Here is a 23,013-nt window from a genome sequence, read left to right as displayed (position 1 = left end):
TTTGGTTGCAAATTGTAACTTTCCTCTACCTTTACTACACTAACCCTCGAATTAATTGAGAATTTAGAAAACTAGAGTTTTTACTTATAATTATCCAGTTGCATGGTGGAATTTCATTTCCGGTAAACAAGAATAGGTTAAGTTAGATTAACTTCTATAAAATTGGAGTAATATTTTATATAGAGTTGCTATCCCCTTAGTGCATAAGTAGTGTAATTTATTGGATCCTAAAATAGGTGGTATAACTTTGATTTCACGAATACTAGTATAAAAACGTGCATACAACATAGGGACAATAATATAAATCAATGTGCAGCTATTTTGTAAAGATAATCACTTTTATTTTTCCTAAAAATAATTTCAAAATTTTAAATTTCACAATTTCTTTCTATTTAAATTAATTTTTTCATAAAATCTATATTAAATTAAAGTTAATTTTAAGAGAATTATAATGATATCCTAATTGGGATGAAGAAATTTGATAATAATTTTTGTATGCTCATATGTGTCCGTTTTGAGTGTTATACTATGTCGATATTGTTTGACTACTATAGTGATATTGGTGAACGTTGTACTGATATTAATAGGATTCAATTCTCTTTGCATACAATATACTATCAATCTTTATGTATCAGTATATTGCTGTGACAATATACTTTGTACTCCTATGACCTATACCAGTTTATCACTTAGTCAATATATTTATATGGTCAATAAAAAAAGGATAATTATAAGATAATTTCGACCCAAAATTACTGAGACGCTAATATATTAAATGTATCATCATCACAAGAGCAGTATATACACGCGCACTGTGAATGACACATATCAGTACTATGTATATGTGTGTGTATTGTAATGAAACATATATACACATTGATTATGGACACGTAGAGTAATTTTAGCGCATGTTTGGTATAACATTGTCAATAAATCCAATTGATAGTATTGGTTCTAGTTCCTACTTTCTTAGTGCATTAATAAGTTTTAATTTTGTCATGAAATTAATAATAAAAAACTTTTAATTTGAAATCGTAATATTATATGAGTATAGAGTACGAAGAAACAATACATACTCCTCTGTGCTATTGAAAAAGAAATAAAAAGAAGAAGATAAGAAATGGTTTGCATATGCCGAATGCGTAGGATTTGCATACCTTTTTTCTGATGTTGAAAAGGAGAGTACATAATTGCAGAGATTCATTCCTCTACTGTAAATTAAACCATCACTCACAGGTGATCACATGCATAGTATTGTTCCTAATTCAAAGATTTAACTTAGGAACAATACTTATTTAGATGTATACAATAATGTTTATTTTAAGAATATATTGATTTTTATATTTATATACAACAATGTTAATGTTTATATTACAATATTAATTCTTTTTAAATTATATCCTAATAGCGATAATTCAGATTGATTTCTAATTAACTCATAAAAGAGGTTTAATTTACTCTTCCTTCCCACATATGTAAATAACATAATGGTTTCTATATAATATGCATGCAATGATGATACTCCCTCCGTCCACAAAAAACAGAACACTTTGTGTATGACACGGATTTTAATGTAGAATTGGTAAAGTAAGAGAGAGGATGAGAAAAAGTAGGTAAAGTAAGAGAGATAGGGAGAAAAAGTGAGTAAAGTATGAGAGAGGAAAGAAAAAGTGGGAAAAATATGAGAGATAAACTTTCCATTTTAAGAAAGTGATCTATTTTTTATGGACGTCCCAAAATGGCAAAAGTGATCTATTTTTTATGGACGGAGGGAGTACATTATTTTGGAGTGCCATGATATTTTGAAGGTCACAGTTGAGGTTGAGTTGGTAGTAGTTTTAGAAGTAGGACCATTAAGTTGATTTATTTCATTAAAGTATGTGTGTTTTGTTGCCTTTTGTGGTACGACCCCTCTTTAGGTTATAATGATCTGTTCTTTTCATTTTCAAGACTTGTCTCTTAGTTTTAATGAGACACAATCCCACATTCAAATGCTTTAAAAGCATATGGAAACTTAACTTTTTTTATATTTTCCTTCATTTATGCAATTGTCATATATACTAATATGTATATGTATATACGTATTGCATATCCACCAGTTTGTTGTTTAGTTGGAATTCATATATAATGAAGGTTAAGTGTTAATTTACTGTATTTTTCAGTACTACATACTCCTTCCATCCATAAAAATAGCACATCTTGAGATGACATGGGTTTTAATCCACAAGTAAAAATGTCTATTACTAAAATTGTAAAACTAGTTGATTTTTATGAGAGAGAGAATTATTGTATAATTAAAAATAAGTTCAACTTAGAAAAAAGAATTAAATGGGGTCTATTAGGCCTAAATTAATACTACGTAATTCTTTCTTCTAACAGAGTGATGAATGAACTTACACTCTAGTAGTGGCTGATGAGTGAAAATGAGAGACCTAAGATTTTAATGTGCAATATTTTAGTTTTTTCAAGTTATCTTTTCACGAGGATTTACAAAAAAACTAAAATTAGACTTCATCAAGATTGATGCTCAAAATGAATTATCGATTAATAGTTTGTGGAGCCATGGAGTATGTAAGATAGCATTTGGAAGTTGTGTTAAAATAAAATATTTGATCACCTTGAAGTAAATATAAAAATATATGAGACATAAGGACTTAAGAAAATAAAAAGAGGACGTGGTGATGAATGCATAAAGCGGCATGTGTGTGTGAGGAGCTTTAATTTGGCTAGCTCTAAAGGCCACTAATCTCAATCTCTGGTGCTTTTGTGGAATAGAAGATTGTCATCCCATGACATGCACACAACCCCACATTTTATTTTATTTTATTTATCTTTTGATATTTCAAAATTTAATTCATGGACTTCTAATTTATAAATATAAGGATTATCGCCGCCTATGATCACACAATTATCCGGATAATAGGCTTTTACCACTAGCTTCGAATGTGGCAAAAAAAATCATAAACTTGGCAAGGAGGGAGTACAAAATAGTCAATAAATTTTAGCATTCAACTTTATCTTGTTTCTCCCAAAAAAATTATCTAATTTTATTTATGAACTATTCAATTTAAAACCTTTATTATTAATAGTCTAGATAGTGTAAGAGATTAATGTTGCAATACTTAGAATTAGATGGAGTCTTTATAGGTATGATATTCGTAATTACTATATTGTCCACTTATAATCAGTTATAATACTAATAAAATAAGCATCACTAATTATCCTAAATTTAATTGTTAGAGTGTATCAGTAGTCATTTCAAGTACAATGAAAATAAGAATTATGAACTATGGCCGGTGAATTGTCAATAGAAATGTGATAAATGATTAGCTGAAAAAATAAAGTGACAAATTGAACCATTCAATAGTTGAACCTGAGATTTGAAAATATAAAGTTCTATTTAAATCATTTCAAGTTTTGGCATTTCATACATGAGATTTGAACCTGAGATATAAACCATTCAATGAAGTGACAAATTGAATCAAAAGACTATAAATAGTTGCTGATTTTTATTTTAAGGTGAACCAATCCCTGTAGCATAATATATAGGATCGATGCATATTGTGTTTGATTTAAACTATAAACACGGGTGACGAGCATTAGAGCACCCGCAACGCGGGCCGCCGGCGTTCCGCGTGCCGTTCCGCCGGAACGGTTTTGCCGCGGAACGCGTTGCGGCGCATGGTTTCGTCCCGGTTCCGTTCACATTCCGTGCCGGGTGCCGACGGAACGAAACGCGGCACGGTCTGTGCCGCCACGCGCTTCGGCGACGTGGCGCTCCCCGCGGCGTGCGTGAGTCCCACTCGCCGGCCCACGAGTGGGACACGTCACCTGCTGACGCAATAATTATTTTTTAAATTTTTTTTTTTTTTATAACGTTAATATTACCGTTTTTTTAACTTTTTTTATTTTTTTTATTTTTATTTTTATTTTCTTATTCTATAAATACTCCTACTTCATTATCATTTCACATACAACCAACATCATTTCCTCTCCAATTTTCATATTCAATCTCTACACAAAATGTCCGGCGACGGCAACTACTGCGGTGACGGCTCCGGTGGGTGGGATATCAATGCGTTGGGCGATTGGCAGACCATGTACAACACACTTGGTGGTTCCGGGTCGTCGACGCCGGGCACCCAGGGGTCGGCGACGCCGGGTGGGTACCAACCACCCACTTTCGATGTGGATGCCTACGCACGACCACCCGGCTCGCGCCTTTCTCAGGGTTTGTCCCAGATTCGGGAGAATATCCCCGTTGAACCCACCCAGGGAGGAGGCCGAGGTGGTGAAAGCGCCAGGGCTGCGTCTGAGGCGGCCGAGGAGGCGGAGGAGGAGGAATCGGAGGATCTGGGCCGGCATCCGTACAACAACGAAGAAACAAAGGCGGTGTACACCGCCTGGCTCACCGTCTCGTACGATCCCATCGTCGGGAATCAACAAGCCGCCAAGTGCTTCTGGGAAAAGGTCCGCGATGTCTACCACCAGATTAAGCCGAAAGGGGCCCGGAAGCGCAAATATACAATGCTCCGTGCTCACTTTGGCCGAGTCGACGTACATGTCAAAAAATTTTGCGGCATCTACTCGGCTGAAGAGGCGAACTACCAAAGCGGAGCTTCGGGCGCCGACATTCTGAGGGTGGCTTTGCGCGTCTTCTACCAGGACACCGGGCTACAGTTCAAATATGTTGATATTTGGCAGCTTGTCAAGGACGAGGAAAGGTGGGCCGGCGGTGTCCACTCAAGCTCGGGCTCAACCTCAAAGCGCACGAAGCACACGGTGACCGGCAACTACTCGTCTGGTGACACCGGTGAGGCCAGCGAGGGTGAACCGCAGGTGTTTGGGGGTACGGGGGATCCAACGCCCGACGAATACGGGGGATCCAGCCGTGGGCGCCGTCGGCCGCAAGGGACGAAGGCGGCGAAGGCGGCTAGAGCGAGGAAGGGCCGAGGCGAATCAAGCCAGTCGGCCTCCGGATCGGGCTCGCGGGGAGGCTCGGACACACTTATGGTGGCGTACATGACCGCCACAATGGCGGACACTTCCCGTTTCTCGTACGCCCAATTCGCGGCCTGGTGGAACGGAATTGTGCATATGGCAGCACAACTTGGCCTTCCGACTCCCCCTCAACCTCGACCGCCTCCGGAGGATGATTAGCCGGCGGAGTAGTTTTTTATTTTCCCACGTTTAATTGTGTGTTTATTATTGTGTGTTTTTTTTTTATTTTTTTTAAGTTTAAGTTGTAATTTTTTTAATGTTGTGTGTTTTTTAATAAAGTGTGTTTGTTTTTTATTAAAGTGTGTTTATTTAAATTGAATTGGGTTGGAAATAAAAATACAAAATGAAATTGAATGAATAGTAATTTAAGGAACGGTTAAGGAACGGATAAGAAACAGAGGGCTGCAGGTTCCGTTTCTTAGTTAAGGAATGGAGTAAATAAGTACAGTGGGGCCCTCAAATAGTGGTTTAAGGAACGATTTAGGAACGGTATAAGAACAACGTTGTGAATGGCCTTAGAGCATATATCCAGAAACTATGGCACCAAATTTATTTATTTTCTAAGAAATGTATATAGAACCAAGTATATAGTCCCATGCTAGACTTGATTTGCTAATTAAGTATTTATATATAAGATAAGTTGTACGTATGTTCGATATAGATCTTTAATAACAAATGCAAATTATTCTTTGATAAATGGTCCAAATATATTGAAAGGGAACCGTAGCTTGAAAAATAAAGATAGCTAGTTAGAAATATTGAACAATAATATTCAAAACCGGAATCAGTTCTTACTTCATTGAGAATTAAAGTAAAGATTCTTTCTCATATATCCTCAAATTTCTCTCTATATTCAAAAAATATGTGCGCCTTCTTAATTAATTAAGTACTTTTGATGGTGGGCTTCAAGCTATGTCACCCCCTCCCAAAAATTTTTTTTAAAAACGGCTTTTCTTCCCTATATTCATCAATTTTAAGCACATATTGATTATATTCTAAAAAGGAAAATTAATTTTAGACTCTCATTTTTTCTTCAACTCGGGAGTTTCCTCATACAACCCGAAACAGATATTACAAACAAACTCGAACTGTTAAATTTAGGAAGTTCAAATTTTGTTTTTATGCACTAACTCAACTCTATGTCAATGAGTAAAAGCCTAGATATATCTACTCGTTTAGACACATCTACTTACAATTTTTTTTCTTCACAAAACCCTAATTAAAAACGTAGTTCATCTCTAAAATTTACAAAAGATTAATGACGGTGCTTTACACCTTGCACATCCAAGACAATAACAAATTACTATAAAACATGCGGTTAGTAATTAATTGTGTTTATATAATGTTTGATGGAAAATTAATTTAGAGTATCACGTTAGAGTAGCTGTCCCATTACTAAAGCATATGCACTAAAAGTTGAGGTTTAACTTTTAGTAGGTCGTTTATATTTTTAAACCATAAATTAATGTAAAAGCGGTCGAATTGGATATGAGGCCAGTTTGCTTAAATTTTAAGCATCTTAATATTCTTTCCGAATTTATTCCAAAAAATGAATATATTCCTTTTAGGTGAACTGGTGGGACCTTATACTTCTACGAGTTCAAGTCTTCTTTTATCACTATTTGCCTCTTTAAATTGCTTTCTTATAGCTATAAAAAATAATGATCATATGTAACTAAGATATTGTGAAGAAATCATGTTAAATGATTTTTTATTATTGATGCAGTGCTCATCTAAATTTCGCCTGATCAATAACCTGCTTTTGGGTGTGGTGTTCCCACATAATTTGAATAAGACCAAAGAGAAGCACTTCTAGAATTTATGGCAAAAGGGTTGTAGATTATGTTCGATCAATTCGAAATCTATTCAGCTTGGCTAGTAAAATTGTAGTAGCATGTTATTTTTATGTCTAGTGATCTAAATTTGAAACTTTTAAACTAGAAGAAAACAATAATGACGCCGTTAATCACAATTTACCCACGATTACAATGTTAAAGTTAAATCTTTATCCAATTATATTCTAATTACGAAATACTCCATCCGTCCACAAATAGAGTCTTGTTTTCCATTTTAGTATGTCATCGAATAGGAGTCCCGGTTCAAAATGGTAATAGGGTCTCACATTCCACTAACTCATTCCACTCACATTTCATTTAAAACTAAATTATACAAGAGGGACTCATATTCCACTAACTCTTTTCCACCAACTTTTCTTAACATTTCTTAAAACCAGTGCCGCCAAGGAATGAGACCCCTAATGGCGAACGGAGGGAGTAGTAATTAAGTTGATTAACTCCCATGCAATCTACACGAAAAGAGTGCAATTGGTACCAAACCAGATTTGTTGTGTTAAATGACACTTTTGTTATCTTTATATTCGCTCGTCAAGTGTAAAAGATTAAATTGATAGCACTAATTAAATCGATGAACTCCCGTACAATAAAGGATGAATTTATAATCTTAAACTACCAAGATGTAAAATTAGCCTCTTCATAGTATATACTTGTTGAGGAATATGATTTTGCTTATTAAGCACGGGAAATAAGTACTAAGACCATCAGCAGTGGGGCGCCCTAAGGCGCGCCACGTCAGCATTTTTATCCTCCTCCTTCTCCACCTGCAGTGGGGCGCCCTAAGGCGCGCCCTATGGCGCGCCACATTATCAATTTTGTAATATTTACAAAATACATACGAATTAAAAAAACTAAAATACATTTAAAATACGAATTTTAAAAACTTCATTCATTTAATAAAAATTAATACATTACAATGCGAAATAATAAAAAACGCAAACTCAGCGACGGCGGTTACGAGCCCACACTAGAACTATTGGTGTCTTCGCCGGGATTCATTTTCGTTGGATGTTGAGAGAGAATATGTTGAGAGATAGTCGATATGTTCGTATGCACAACTGAATGAGAAACGAGATTTATATAAAAAAACGAAACCGCGTGCCATCGTCCGCGGCCTTCACAATGGGGCGGACGATGTCGGGGACGATGGCCATCGTCCGCGACCATCGTCCGCGACGTCCGCAATGGAGCGGACGATGGCGCGGACGATGGCCATCGTCCGCGGTTTAAGTCGCGCCCGAAGCATAGGCCGTGACTATCGTCCGCGGCCTATGCCACACACCCACAGTGGGGGCGGACGATGAATGGCGCGGACGATGCGCGCCATCGGGCGTGCCATCGTCCGCCCATTGCGGATGGCCTAACATCTTTGTTTTATTTTAGTGAGGATAGAAGCGTCAAAAACGTAAAAGTGAAATAAGTCGTGAATTAGGGGCAGGAATCAGATTCGTTGAGGAGAGGAGAGGACCATCTTATTTGGAAGGTCTTCTTTGACAAGTGTCCTTTTTATCTCAAAAGCCCAAAAACGTGAACCGGATATTGAAAGCGCCAAACGTGAAGATGGATCCATTTACAGTTTCAACATATCTTTTCTTCTAACCCCTTCCAAACCAACCCAAATAATAAAGGAAAAAGACGTTTAGAAAAGGAAACACACCCCCCATTTCGAATGTGAATGCGTACAAACAACTTGAATGGGGTTGAGAGACTCAGAAAATAAAGAAAATGGCAACATGATCTTCTCCATTTTTGAGCATCACCAACTCACAAAATTTTAAAAAAGGCACATTTTCCCAAAAAAATTCAATCATCTTAAGCCCGTGAACTACTTATCTAACGTGATCCGAATCCCATTCACACCACACACATACATGCATATAAAGGAGAGAGAGCTGAACCTGCTTCCCTACAAATAGTTCATGACATAAAACAAGAAAGAGAATTCGATTTTTGGGAATGGTACAAAAACATAAAAATAAATGGTGCATCTCAACTGTACAAGGCTGTTTACAAAGCTCGGGGTACGGGTTTGACGATGCAACCACCATACCTAGCTGCTTTAATAAAGTGCAGACAGTTGGGCCTTTATTGGTGTATCCGATACGATCCATGGACAACAACTTAGTTCATGTTTCCCATGCATATATATTTCATCTGCAACAAAAGAAAAAGCACAATATGGAGTATGTTTAACCAATAGTATCAATCAATAACATAATGCAAAACTTTACTAGTTGAACAAAGACCTGCAATATATGATCAAGAAATTAGTAGCACCAGCGGAGACAATGGCGCTACCTACTAAGTGATACACCTATTTAAGGATCATGTTCATATTCATCTCACATATTGTGGCCATTAGTTCAGTGTTCAGGCACTCAATCCCTTTGATGAGGTAAATTAGGATCCCATGCATCAAGGTTTACGAAATCAACATGTATCAGAGGATGAAGTAAGTTTACAAAAAACAGCGACTTGAGAATGAATCTTAGACACATTGTGATCATGTTTTTTGTATACTCGTTTAAATCATAAGACCCAAAATGAGTGTACTGCACATGGCACTCTGCATTATACAGAGTCCGCTTTGAGTCATCCCCAACCAAGAACAATTATAATGTTGGTAAATGAAATAAATCAATACGCAAAAAAAAAGGAGTGAATACAGATACATACTTCCAGATACTCATCGATCCCATATTTTGACCCCTCACGGCCAAGGCCTGATTGTTTCACACCTCCAAATGGAGCAACCTACACCGAAAGGAAGGTGATTAATGAAAGATGGAGCATACATTTCTTCTATCTTCTATACTAGAGAAAAATTAGATCCCAACCTCTGTAGAAATTAATCCTTCATTAACTCCAACTAATCCATATTCAAGAGCTTCAGAGACACGCCATGAGCGTTGCATGTTTGTTGTAAAGATGTATGCAGCCAGACCTACAAATAAGAGATTTGTTTCATTCTAGGTACAAGGACCTATTAGATTGAAGTATTGGTTTCGACGAGTGTTCACCTTGATAAAAGAAAATTGCTGAATAATTTCACATCTTAGATATACAGGAAGATCATAAACTTGTTCTATTCAAGTTGAGGGTCATATCAGAATACCTGCATTAGTGTCATTGGCCCGGCGAATAGCTTCTTCCTCTGTCTTAAATTTCTGAAGAGGCGCAACTGGCCCAAATATTTCCTCCCTGATATCAAGAAAATATAACGGTTAACTACGATAGCAAATAAAACAATGTCAAAACTATTTAAAAGTCATTTGATTGTGCTCAATCTCAAGTTATAGAGCACTCAATGGAGAAAAGGATTTTATTAAGTTTCTACCTAAAAGTATATAGCGACAAAATGTATATGTAGAAAATACAAAACAACATGACCATTATCAATTTCCTGCCACCAAAACATCTTACAACAAGCAATAGACAAGTAAGAGAAAGGTTGGCCACTGCAATAACCACTCCCCCAAGCACAAGCTCAGGTCAAAATTAGACTTAGCGACATGCTCCCATTAATTAAGTTTATTCCACATTTCACCGATGCTCACAGAGACCAGGAGTGAAGGCTATTCTCCTTTCCTGCACCACCTACTATGACATATGAAAAACATTTTTTTAACTGTTATGCATTTTCGGTATGTCATGCAACAGAACCATCATGCTGGCGACTAGGTCAACATGGCACACAACAAGAAGGTGTGATAACTGCAAAGACATTCTGTCAAAACATGTGAAGATGCTCCATTTCCAATAAGTAATTGCAATCCTTTGACATCGCATCTACAAGCATCGTAATGTATAAATAAAAGATTGTTTTGATCATGCTGTTAGAGCTACCTTGCTAAAATCATCTCATTTTTTACATCAGTCAGCACCGTTGGTTCATAAAATCTCATCCCGAGACTGTGTTTCTTGCCGCCAACAAGGACTTTAGCTCCCTTGAACAAGAAATGTTATTTGTTAGCACAATATGGGCAAGTACATTATCAATAAAACGGTATGCCCTTTGGCACATTGAGTAGATCACAAAAGTTCCCAAAACCTGGAACGTTTTTAATTTTATGAACAACCAGTAAGGAGCTAACAATATACAGTTCACAATACACATGTCACCATAGCTTACATTAAGCACATTAAATCTATCACCATACCTTTTTCCAAACATATACATATTTGTATTTTGAGTTATACAAGATTTCAAAAGCAGTGCACTGTCAATAAATAGCAGACAGTTGATGAAATATACGTATTTCCTCAAATACGTTACTCTAATTTAAGCCTCAATAGTTTCTAAAAGACTTGAAAACAACATGATTGACCTTTGAAAGATAATTGACGATATCAGTTATAATTCCATTCAACAAAACTACAAACCTTTGAGATGGCATCTTGCACAAACGATTCAACCTATAAGGAAATTGGAATGTGTCAATAACAACTATCTCGAAGTAGAGAGTTATATGCAATGGGAATGTGAAACAGAAAGCTAACCTTGTGCAGTGCAGCATCATTAATCAAAGGTCCCTGCGTGATATCAAGAAAATTTAAAGCTAATAAATATTCTAATAGTTTGCTACATCAATGATTATTCTAATGATTATCTTGAAGTAGAGAGTTATATGCAATGTTATGTTGGAAGAGAACACACAATTTCTAGAGGCATACCACAGCCCACGAAACTTTGCTAACAAACACGTTGGCGGTTAAATTTGAAAATACCATTAAACAAACAAATGAGATTAGGAAAAAAATGGTGTATTTAATTGTTGATCTACCACATAAACTCTCCATATACAAGCAAGCCAGTGAGGTTGTAAAGTAGGGTTAGTGCTCTCTTTCCTTTGCTTCGTAATTGCTAGTTGCCTTTCATCTTTAGTAGTTGCATTTATTTGTTTCAATATAGTTGTTTTGCATATTATACGGAGTATTTATATTTGATGTAGAAGTGTTGAGAACTGATTTGGGTGTGTTACTTCTACATGCTAGGCCTATAGCATATGGCAGCAAAAAATATATGCAATAAAGGGACAATCAGCAAAATTTTGTAACAAATTTGAGATAAGCAAAAACACTGACCACATCTACTGCACCTTCGGTAAAGCCATGCCCAACTTTCATATTTTTAACAGCCTTTGAGAAGGCATCTGCAAACTTCTCATATATTCCTTCAACAAAAGGAAAAAAATCAAAACAGGAACATCAGAAGGATTATGTTACGTTCCAGGAAAAGTTGAAACATGATGTATTAGTGGAACTCAGTAATATAAATATTATATGCAGTAGCTTCCAACTAATCTATGATTGTACTCCCTCTGTCCCATTATAGATGTCCCACAAAAGATTTCACATTTCCTTTCTTGGAAAAAACTCCGTCTCACATTACTATAAATATATTTTCTCACTCTAGCTATCACACAAAACAATATCTCCTAAAATCCCGTGCCATTCTCCAACTATGCCATCTATTATGGGACGGAGGGAGTATTACTATATTGGACATTTCTTGAAGTTGACAATTTTATGTTAGCTTGGTACATAAAGATATCCTAGATTTCTATCAATTTGCTATTTAGTAGCACTAGTAATTGTTTATAATTGTCAGGTTAGCAATGAGGACAATATGTAAAATCAGTCAAAAAGTTACATAATGCCATGAATAGAGATTTTCTGTAGCAGACTAGGTAAAGTTGAGTAAATCCTTAATAATTAAGGCGGTCTTTGTACATGACTAAGCCTAATTTTCCATGTGATTAAACTCGTTTCTATTTTCACTTTTTCAGATGAAGAATTAAGCACATGTACACCCTATAAACTCATACAAAACCACTCAAACATGTACTAATGAATTTAGATAAGTATAGATATGACACTCTTAAGGGTTTTCAGCTACCTTCTTGCACTAGCACTCTATTTGCACAGACGCATGTTTGTCCACTGTTCCGGAATTTACTTGCCATCTGAAATTGCAAAGATACAACAGGAAGAAAGTCTAAAATTGAGAATGTATCATTAAGGAAACTTGCATAAAATCCTAATATTGAAACCCTTTTGTTCTTAGTAAATTACTGTATAAACAAATCATCCAATGTTAAAGCTGAGGAAGCCTCACTGTTTGACATATTGAACATCACAAGTTCAAGAGCCCAGACAGCTCAAGTGTGTATTTTTGTTTGAGTAAAGGTCAATTTTTGTCCTAAACATATTACCAAAATATGAATTTGGTCCAAAACATTCACTTTCTGAAAAACATGTCCACAAAAAATGAAAATGTGGCTGAAATAGTCCTTTTTTTTACGGTTCCGTCAAAAAAGTAACTGTCAACGCTAATTGCACAGTGGCATGACCATTAGTTTTTTTACGGAACCGTCAAAAAAGGACCAATGCGACAAGGATTTAATTTGTTATGGACCTGTTTTTCAGAAAGTGAATGTTTTGGACCAAATTCGTATTTTGGTCATATGTTTAGGAACAAGATTGACCTTTAATTTTGACCACATAAAGAAAGCATCAGCCAAAATATTGCAAACAATGGAAGTGCTAGCAGAAGATAATTTAACATATCTTTTACCACTTTGAGTCATTGACTGACAATGATATAAATTTCCATACAAGAATTGTTACTTCATCGTATCTACTTGATATAAGGTCACGGTTCAAATTTACAACCTTAAAGTCTTTACGCTATAGTAAAATTATGCAGATTATTAAGAAATAGGTTCTCTTACAGCTCCTTTCACAGCCACATCAAGATCAGCATCATCAAAAATTATGCAGGGTGCATTTCCACCAAGCTCAAGGGAGACCTGCATGTGAGAATTTTTAATAAAATAGTAAAGATGATTCAAGGATGCATGCATTTTCATTGCCTACCTTCTTTACAGTCGCTGCAGCACCTGCCATCAATTTTTTTCCCACAGCTGTCGAGCCTGTGAATGTTATCTTTCTCACCTAAACAAATTTTGCTGACATTAAAGTCTATTTGTTTCATTGTTCTAAACCATAAACACCATATTTGAGTTTTAAGAATAGAAAACCTGAGGGCTTGCTAATAGAGCATCCCCAATTTCAGAAGCATTTCCCATTACAACATTCACCGCACCCTGTCTTGCAGAAAAAGCACAACAATCAGAATTAACCAAACATTGTAATAACCACAGATAAGACAAGATTAGCAAATACGGGTCATTATATGTCTAGGGATTACATCAGTCATCAGTCCCAGTGTTGTGTCTATAATTTCTACTGCTTGACGATAAGAATGGGCAAGAATGAGCCAAAGTTAATACTCTATACTAGCTTATATCAGTTCGCCTTTGAGAGGGGGCACTGTCTGTTGTCAGATAACTCATTAGTGCTTGCGATTAAATCATCACTTTCGAAATAGAATAGGTGCAGTCCTTGCATGCCAATACCAATATGCTACATGTCTATGTAGTTTTAAAGGCTCAGAATCAGAATTACACGTGGTATCCCAGCTTGAACAGAGAGTTCCGCCGCCGCTAATGCAGTCAATGGAGTAAATTCTGAGGGTTTCACGACAACAGTACATCCACATGCAAGGGCAGGGGCAACCTGACATCAAGACAAACAATCTGATTTGCATGATACCAGTGCAGCTCTGTCACAAGATACAAAATTCGAAAAGACTATAGAATAGGAAATTAAACCAACCTTGCGTGTAATCATTGCCAAAGGAAAGTTCCATGGTGTAATTGCCCCAACAACTCCAACTGGCTGCGAGAGAACATTCCTTTTGTTAATATAAATGCCTAAATAATCAGTATATATAGGTGTCCAACCTTATCAACCCACAGTAGGAATTTCAAGTATACATATAATGTAGAAGTAGATGACTAAGTTTCAAGCAGAAACAACGTACTTTCCTGAATGCACATTTAATCTCAACCTATGAACTATTAAAACAACCACTTGTGGATTCTTCCTACAAAATAAACATAACTTTCCCTGAGTTAAAAAATCTTCAAGGATCACTTCTCATTCAAAATTAATTCAACATGGATTTCATTATCTATAGCATCAAGGTTTCTCAGTTCCTTCAAAACCTGGTTGATTGATTTAAGGACTCTGTTTTTACTGTTTCCTCTTAGTTGAAGAGTTTGTTCCCTATAGATGAAACAGAAGGACATTGAATCCCAACTCTTCAAAATTCAGTTATATCATTCTACCAGCATCTTACTTCCTATACTCCTTTGTTCATGAAACATATATTTAGGGTCTCATTGACTTTTCCCTGGGTAATTGTCAGAAAAGGAGTTTCCACTTGATAAAATGCACAATAGTGTCAAAGTGTGCATAACAGAAACAGACGCAAAATATAAAGAGCTATTCAAGAACATTTACCTGTTTTACAACAAACAACCGACGATCAGGTAATGTTGCTGGAATGATGTCCCCATAAACTCGCTTGGCTTCTTCTGCAAAAAACTCCACAAAACTTGCTCCATAGCCAACCTGTAAATCACATAATTTATATATGCTCTCCAGTGAAAGATATTCAAAACATACTGCTGTTATTGGTAGAGCAGGTATAGAAAACCAAGGTACCTCCCCAATGGCCTCTTTTAGAGGTTTTCCTTGTTCTAAGGTCATAAGTTGACCGAGCTCTTCTTTGTGGGACATCAACAAATCATACCATTTTCTTAAACACTTGCTCCTTTCAGCAGCGGTTACCTTGCTCCAAGCTTCAATCAAAATTGATGTGTTAGAATATTAGACTATATAAAACACCAACTACAGTTCCACCTAACAAAAAATAGAAAGAATAATTAGATTTAATAAAACTAAAAAAAACAATTAATTGGACTTATCAATAGGGGAAAATGGCACAACATAATAAAACTAAGTTTCTGGTAATTAAAAAAAAGAAAAAAAGGACAAGGCATACACTAGTAGAAGACCATTATACAAAAACAAATCCAGTAGTTCAATTATCAGATGCCATGAATATCTTCTTCCCTTTTTGCATAGTACTCTTTCATCAACTCATCAGAAGGAATATCACAAAGATAAGAAGCAGAGGCAGTTCCCTAAGCAGTGTTAGTTATTAGACGATACCACCCTAGGTAAGAAATGACTACTAGCCGGATAGCTGAATGAGAATATGTTTGACATATATCTTATTCTTATCACAGATATACTCATAGCGCCTTTAAGTGCAATGTCTGGTATCAACTATCAATTACATGAGAAAATACTAAAACGGGGTACAGGGGAGCAGATATCCGGTCAATTAACATGAACAACTCACAAACAAATGCTTCTTGCGCTGAAGCAATAGCATCATTTGTCTCCCTAGCACCCATGCATGAAACATTTGTTATAACCTCGCCTGTTGCAGGATTGATGACCTACCATAGAAAGGTAACAACACTCTTTCAATGCTTAGAACAGACTCTTAATTTTCCCTGAAGTTGTAATTGGCAATTGCAGACTCGCTAACCTCAATAGTTTTACCATCGTAAGCACCAGTCCATTTGCCACCAATGAAACCCTGGCTTCTAATGAACCCCGAGCTGCTGAGACGAGCAGCAACACTGCTTACATCCGTACTCATCTGATGTGCCTGTAAAGAAATTCTGATCTGAATCACAATACTCAGCATTGAGAAGTACTACTGCTTGCAGCGAAACACGATGATCTAACGCAGAAATTGACAAATTAAGATTTAATATCTACACTCGAAACTAAGAACTAATAATGTCGCATAAACATTGCATACAAAATTGAACAGAAACGAATCGATACTAATCTAGTTCATTTCGCGCAAACAATACGGAGTAATATATAGAAGATTGGATTATCGAGAGTAGAAATCGGAGAACCTGGCAACAAAATAGAGAGCGCGGTTGAGTTGTTGTGGCAGCGAAGCGGTGAGCGAGAGAGCGGCGGGTAAATGCCGTGGCGATGCGTGCCGACGCCATATGGTTTACAAGTGTTGACCTCCTCTGCGACGCAAATGTAGAAGATCACAATTATTGGGATTCCAACACTTGTATTGCTGATGCTTGCTGCTGGAGCTTCACCTACGACAATAATTAGGTGTGCACAAACCGAACCGGACCGGCGGTTAACCGCTGGTTCGTGAACCGGACCCGGGCCCGGAACCGGAACCGGCGGTTCGGCGGTTAACACGGGCCAGTTCAGGTTCGGCAAAATCATGAACCGCGAACCGGCGGTTAACACGGGCCAGTTCAGGTTCGGCAAAATCATGAACCGCGAACCGGCTGTTCGGCGGTTTGAACCGCCGGTTCAACGGTTCAAACGGCTAATTCCGGGATAGGTTTGTAGGGGTTCAAAGTAGGGACCGGTGTGAACCGGGGGTTTTGACGAAAACCGCCGGTTTTGGTCGAAAACCGCCTTTTTTGGACGAAAACCGCCGGTTCAAACCGGAGGTTCCGACCGGTTTCCGCCGGTTCCGGGTGCTTTTCAGGCGTAGGGGCTAGGGTGCAGCGCATAGGCATGCGTGTCGGTCAGAAACCGGCGGTTTTCTGTCGGAAAACCGTTGAAAAACCGCCGGTTTCGTGGGTGAACCGCCGGTTCGGGCGGTAAATACAATTTAAATTTTCCATTTGTTCCTATTTCCCAAATGAGCATTGGGGATACGTAGGCATCTCAACTTAAATTTTAAATTTAAGTTGAGTTCAAGTCCTTTTTCCTTTATTTCTTTTTTTCCCCAGTTGTTCCTATTTTAAAAATATGCAAATACAATTACATAATTGTATTTATATATACTCTAGTCGATGAAGTAGATTTCTCTATACGGCTAAATCCGGGAAACTTTTGACAATCCTACTATAATTGTTGATTGTTAGACTAAACTCAACATTTAAGAGTATATATACTTATAAATTTTTTAATAAGAACTTCTAAGTCTTTTTTGTCAACACTTGTAACTTGTATTTAAATTTTTGATTTATAATTGTTGTAACTTGTATTTAAATTTTTCGATCTGTAATTGTTGCAACTTGTATTTAAATTTTTCGATTTGTAATTGTTGTAACTTGTAAACGTGTAATTTCAGTAAAATTGCAACTTTCATCGTACATTTTTGAATAAGTATTACACGTTGGAGTCGTAATTTAATTGAAAAATGCAAAAAAAAAAAAAAAATTGGCCGAACCGCCGAACCGGTCCGAAAACCGGCGGTTTTGAACCGCCACTTGAACCGCCGGTTTTTTGAACCGGAACCGGAACCGCCGGGACCCTAGGCGGGCCGGTTCCGGTTCATGCATTTCGTGAACCGCGGCGGTTCCGGTTCCGGTTCATGCATTTCGTGAACCGTGAACCGCCGGTTCATGCAAGCCTAACAATAATGCCACAGCCATTTATTTATTTAATTATTTGCGTTTATTTTTATAATTATTTTTGTCGTTTTCACGTGTCAGATTGGGCCTATTTAATTATAGTCCATATTCAATTCTGGCCCAGCACCATAATTACGGCACAACTACTTCATATGGATTTCGGAACGCTTCTAAAAATATTGCAATTTCTGCTGGGGAAAATACGGAATATATGATAAAACAAAATAGGGAAAGACATTAATGATCATAAATTTAAAATATATTATTCGCAGATGGTAGTTGTTAAATTGTTTTCAAAGTTCGGTGTGTGTATTGTATAAGGATCTCAAATCAATGTGACATCATCTTTCGAAACCAACTAATAGAAAACCTTAATTCCGTTGCACCCAGCCAATAACTTGGTTGGGCATAGAGCCCCCACTATTCATGTTGGGTATAGAGCCCCCATGGTCGTACTGGACCCGAAGGAATCAACATCCATATTGAACCCGAAGGCCCCAACACTCGATCAAATAAAGGATCCGATGGAACCACTAAAAGTGGAACCAACCAACCCACTCGAGGTGGATCCAACAGTGGTCCCAAAGGGGTAGGAAAACCCCCATGAGAGTGTTGATGAAGAGGTGAACCCAGGGGTTGGCATCATCGTCGGATTCGACGACGTGTTGACCGGTGCAGTGGTCGACATGGTGGATGGAGTTGCGGAGGCAGTGGTGGCAGCGATAGTGTTGGATTCAGTCGACATCTTCAGCAAAGGTGTTAAGGTTTCGAAAGTATTTAGGTACAGTTATGTCCAAATTCCTTCAACGACAAGTTATATCTCATCTTGCGATTGTTGGTTTCTGGATTACAAGATATAAAACCGGGCGTAATATAACCTAAAAGAATGAATACAAATGGAAAAACTAAAATGAAATTACAATGGAAATGAAACAGTAAACCGTGAACATTGTTAGCCGAATGGAGGAGTCCTCTTTCCGCAAGACGAGATACGCCCCGATAGTGCTCTCAGATTGACGCTTCGTCCCCAATGATAAAATGGCTACGTCTCTGGTGAAGCAGCGCCGCTATCAGCAGAGCTCCGGCAAACTTGATAGAGTAGAGGGCAAAGCTTTCGACAGAAAAATAATATAGGAGAGGAAGAGAGCTTATGATGCAGAATGCTTGTGAATTGGTGTAGAGATGCATGGAATGGCTAGCCTATTTATAGGCTATGTCCACTGCAGGGGTCAACCAACCATGATGGTTGTCGTCATTACGAGGCTGTAACCGTCGACCGTTACAAGGCGTTACAAACCATTACAAGAGTTGGAGAGGCTGACCCTGGACTGACGTATCGGGACACGCTGCGCGTCTAGGTTCGTTCACGACATGGACTTCATCACGTGTCAGCCATGTAGGTTTTGCCGCGTCATACTGACGACGTATCATCCTACTTCGCTCGCTGACGTGGACACATTGGTGCTCTAAAAAGAACTAGACCAACCAGCCTTGGGTCGAACCCAAGCACTGAGCCCCATGACCAGACCCAAAGAACAGTCCAAAGATCAATTGCTAAGATCCAAGTCCAAGTCCAAGGCATGGGCTCGCGGCGGGGTGGGCTGTGGCGCGCGCGTGTGGGCTCTACAGCCATCTTAGTCCACTAGAATTATTACATGTTATAATCCTTCTTATTAAATACTTGTTTAATAAGCTTGTTACTTTTAATGTGGGATAATTAACCCAATTAATCTCATGACTTCTCTCATTGCTCAATTAAGTGACTCGCAATTTTGCACGACTTTAATCATTTTTTCTCACTTACCGGGAACCGGATTTGAGAAGATGAATATACTCCGAATGTAGATCGACGCTATATCATTTAATTTCACAAAATTAAATGTCCCATTGAAAATATTGTTAGAGTTTGTATACTAGAAATCACCTTTCGAGTGATTGAATACTGTACAACTCTATAAGCTATTTTCTAATAAATAAAACAGATTATTTTTGTCATAATGTTGTTATGTTTTACATCTAATGGTTGTTTATTGCATATTTAAATGTATAAGAACGTAACAAAGTCTAAGTCTTTGTTCTAGTAGACTGGTTGTGGGCGTCGTCCAATTTAAGGTAACACGGTCAGTTCTGAACAAAGAAAAAACAGAATTTCACAACCCAGATAGGCCTAGACTACCTATCGTGAAAGGTTGCAATGTCAGTCCGATTATTTCTAAGCCTTATTGAAATAAGATGACGTTGGTGTGGTATAGCACTGAATGGATCTAACAGCAAGACATGTCTTTATGCTATCTGCTGAAAGACGAGGTCTTGATAATTAATTTCTTAATCAATGTACGTTAGCATTGAGCATACGATATTGAGTATCTACTACTTTGACTTACCAAAGGTGCGGGTTTTTCGTCACCCAACGATCCAGGTATATTGGGTAGTGGTGATCATTATCTAGCGGTGCTAGGATTGCTATTACGTTGAATCATGCGCGAGGAGAGTCTCGTTTGATAACATCCACAAGAGGAGCTCGAAACAAGGTTTTATTATTCGGAACCTAGCTAGTTGGAGTTTAATTACTCTATGAATAATAAATAAGAGTTTCTTGCTGAGACCACTCTTGGAGATTAAAATATGTTAATTAATTAAGTCCATAGTAGACATTAATTAATTAATGGATGTTTCCATCTTGAGCACGAGAAATAAATTACTTACTTAAAAAGGAAACCCGGAATACTCGTAATTTCGGATTTGGAGAGGCAGTGCAATATTACTTCTGTAGTGGCTGCTTGTAATATTCCAATATAAGCTTATATTAAATTGTGGGTTCAATTTAATTAGTAAAAAACTAATTGGGTGAGGCCTGATCCAAATTCTTCCTTAGATCCCTGACTGGGCCCAATATGTAACTTAATATAAATAGGAGAATAAAGGAGACAGAAAAGAACAATAATTATTATTGCTAGAAATTTTCGCCCCCCCCCCTAGAGAGAGTTCGAAAATTGCTTTCTCCGTGAGCAGAGTTCTGTCTTCGTTATTCAAGTCCTAGTACGTTGGTGAGATTTGCCCACACAAATATCAGTGTACAGTCCGGGACACCAGTCAGAAGATCCGAGGTCGAGTACTGAAGATCTTCACGTGGAGACGGAGCAAGCCATCATCGATTCTTGATTGAATCAACGAGGTAAATTGGCTAATTTCGTAGTAAGCATGTTTTAGGGATTTTATATGCTAAATCATGTTTTAATTCAAGTTATGAGCATGATACATGTGATAATTATGCGAATAGATTTTGTCTAAATAATATGCTAAATAGATCAAATTTATGTGATCGGATTTTACGCACGCTTTCGCTGCCAACCCCTTCAATTGGTACCAGAGCCAGGTTTTGGCTCTGATTATTTGGATTTAAATTTCATGCATGTATTATTTGATTGCGAAGCATGTTCTTGGTGGTTTGTTTAATTTATTATGCATAATGAACTCAAGAACTATCAATCAAAGAACTTGAATTACTCAATCGTACGAGACATGCGATTCGTCGGCGCCCTCGCCGAGACGAATCGGAGCACGCGCGATCGTGAAACAGGGTTGTCGATTGAGTGGGAGCCGGGGGATCACTATCACGGGGCGACGCGCAGACGAGCGTGGGCTCAAGCGCGACGCCGGCCGAGACCGCAACCCCTAGGCGGCCCCCGCACCAAGGCTGATGTGAAGGCTGGCACAGAGTGGTGGTTCGTCCGAGAACCACCGAGACACCAGGCGTCGAGAGCTGGAACCCTAGGCGGAAGGAAGGGTGGTCGGAGCTGGCCGAGAGCGGGCGCGCCACCATGCGCGCCGCTGGCCGAGAGCTCGCTCCACCCCGATGGCTCGGATGGCCGAGACGGGCGGGGCGCACCTGGCCAAGAGGATCGGCACCGACGTGCGCGCTCCTGGCTGAGAGGATGCGACACCCGACGAGCCAGGCGGCCGAGACACTGGCGCGCCACAGCCGAGACGCTTCATGCGTCGTGATCCGACGACGAATTCGTCGGATTTTCGTCGTTCATCGTTCGTGCGAACCTCATGCGATGAGATAACGATGAAGGATTATTTTAATGATTATTTAATTATTTTATTAAAAGATATCATTAAAATATTATTATTTAATGGAAATAAAATCTTTTTGGAAGATTTACCTAGATTTTAGGAATATTTTTATTATTATCTATATCTGTGGAAATAAATAATATTATTTTATTCCTAGATGATATGGATGAGAATAATTTAATAGTTTCCTAATATTAATCTAGTTTTTAGGAATATTTTTATTATTTTCTATATCTATGGAAATAAATAATATTATTTTGATTCCTAGATGATATGGATGAGAATAATTTAATAGTTTCCTAATATTTATATATCTAAGATCCTAATAAGGATAGATTTGTATGAATACATTAAATAATAAAATATCTCTTCCTAATCTTGAACAAGGAAATAATTTGAATTTATTTTTCATGTCTTATTAAGGATTAAATAATTTGTTTATTTTAGATATACCTTATAGTAGACATGAATAAGAATTAAATTCTAGAATAATAATTTTCTAAGGAAGATAACAACATAAAACTAAAGATTTAATTATCCAGCAAATTAAATACCAACAGAATTTAATTAAGCTTTTATCTGCCTAAAGGCTAAGGATAATTAAAGAAAAACCATAACCCAAATATCTAAGCTATAATTACGAACTCAACGTTTGTATATGGTCTCGATCAATTGGTCTGCAATTTATGAAGTCTTTTTCTAATATTATCGTCACCTGCTCTGTGGGGACAATAATCCTAAGAAAA

General features: G+C 37.6%; 1 protein-coding gene across 1 annotated transcript; it reads right to left on the bottom strand.

Moving 5' to 3' along the window:
* Window positions 1-8,756: 8,756 nt before the first annotated feature.
* On the bottom strand, window positions 8,757-16,878 carry LOC121745306 (succinate-semialdehyde dehydrogenase, mitochondrial-like). The gene is made up of 19 exons (XM_042139153.1): window positions 16,706-16,878; window positions 16,324-16,446; window positions 16,132-16,231; window positions 15,429-15,565; window positions 15,225-15,335; window positions 14,535-14,597; window positions 14,325-14,435; window positions 13,898-13,963; window positions 13,734-13,811; window positions 13,589-13,666; window positions 12,754-12,820; window positions 11,940-12,028; window positions 11,355-11,387; window positions 11,238-11,270; window positions 10,701-10,801; window positions 9,970-10,055; window positions 9,692-9,798; window positions 9,531-9,608; window positions 8,757-9,008 (listed from the first exon to the last, which is right to left on the bottom strand). The coding sequence occupies exons 1-19, from the start codon at window positions 16,802-16,804 to the stop codon at window positions 8,976-8,978; spliced, it is 1,593 nt and encodes a 530-aa protein (XP_041995087.1). The 5' UTR covers window positions 16,805-16,878; the 3' UTR covers window positions 8,757-8,975.
* Between the last annotated feature and the right edge of the window lie 6,135 nt (window positions 16,879-23,013).

This window comes from Salvia splendens, chromosome 8, assembly GCF_004379255.2.
Source record: "Salvia splendens isolate huo1 chromosome 8, SspV2, whole genome shotgun sequence".
Taxonomy (NCBI): Eukaryota; Viridiplantae; Streptophyta; class Magnoliopsida; order Lamiales; family Lamiaceae; genus Salvia; species Salvia splendens.
Note: the sequence above shows the minus strand (reverse complement) of the source record. Positions and strands in the feature narration are given on the sequence as shown.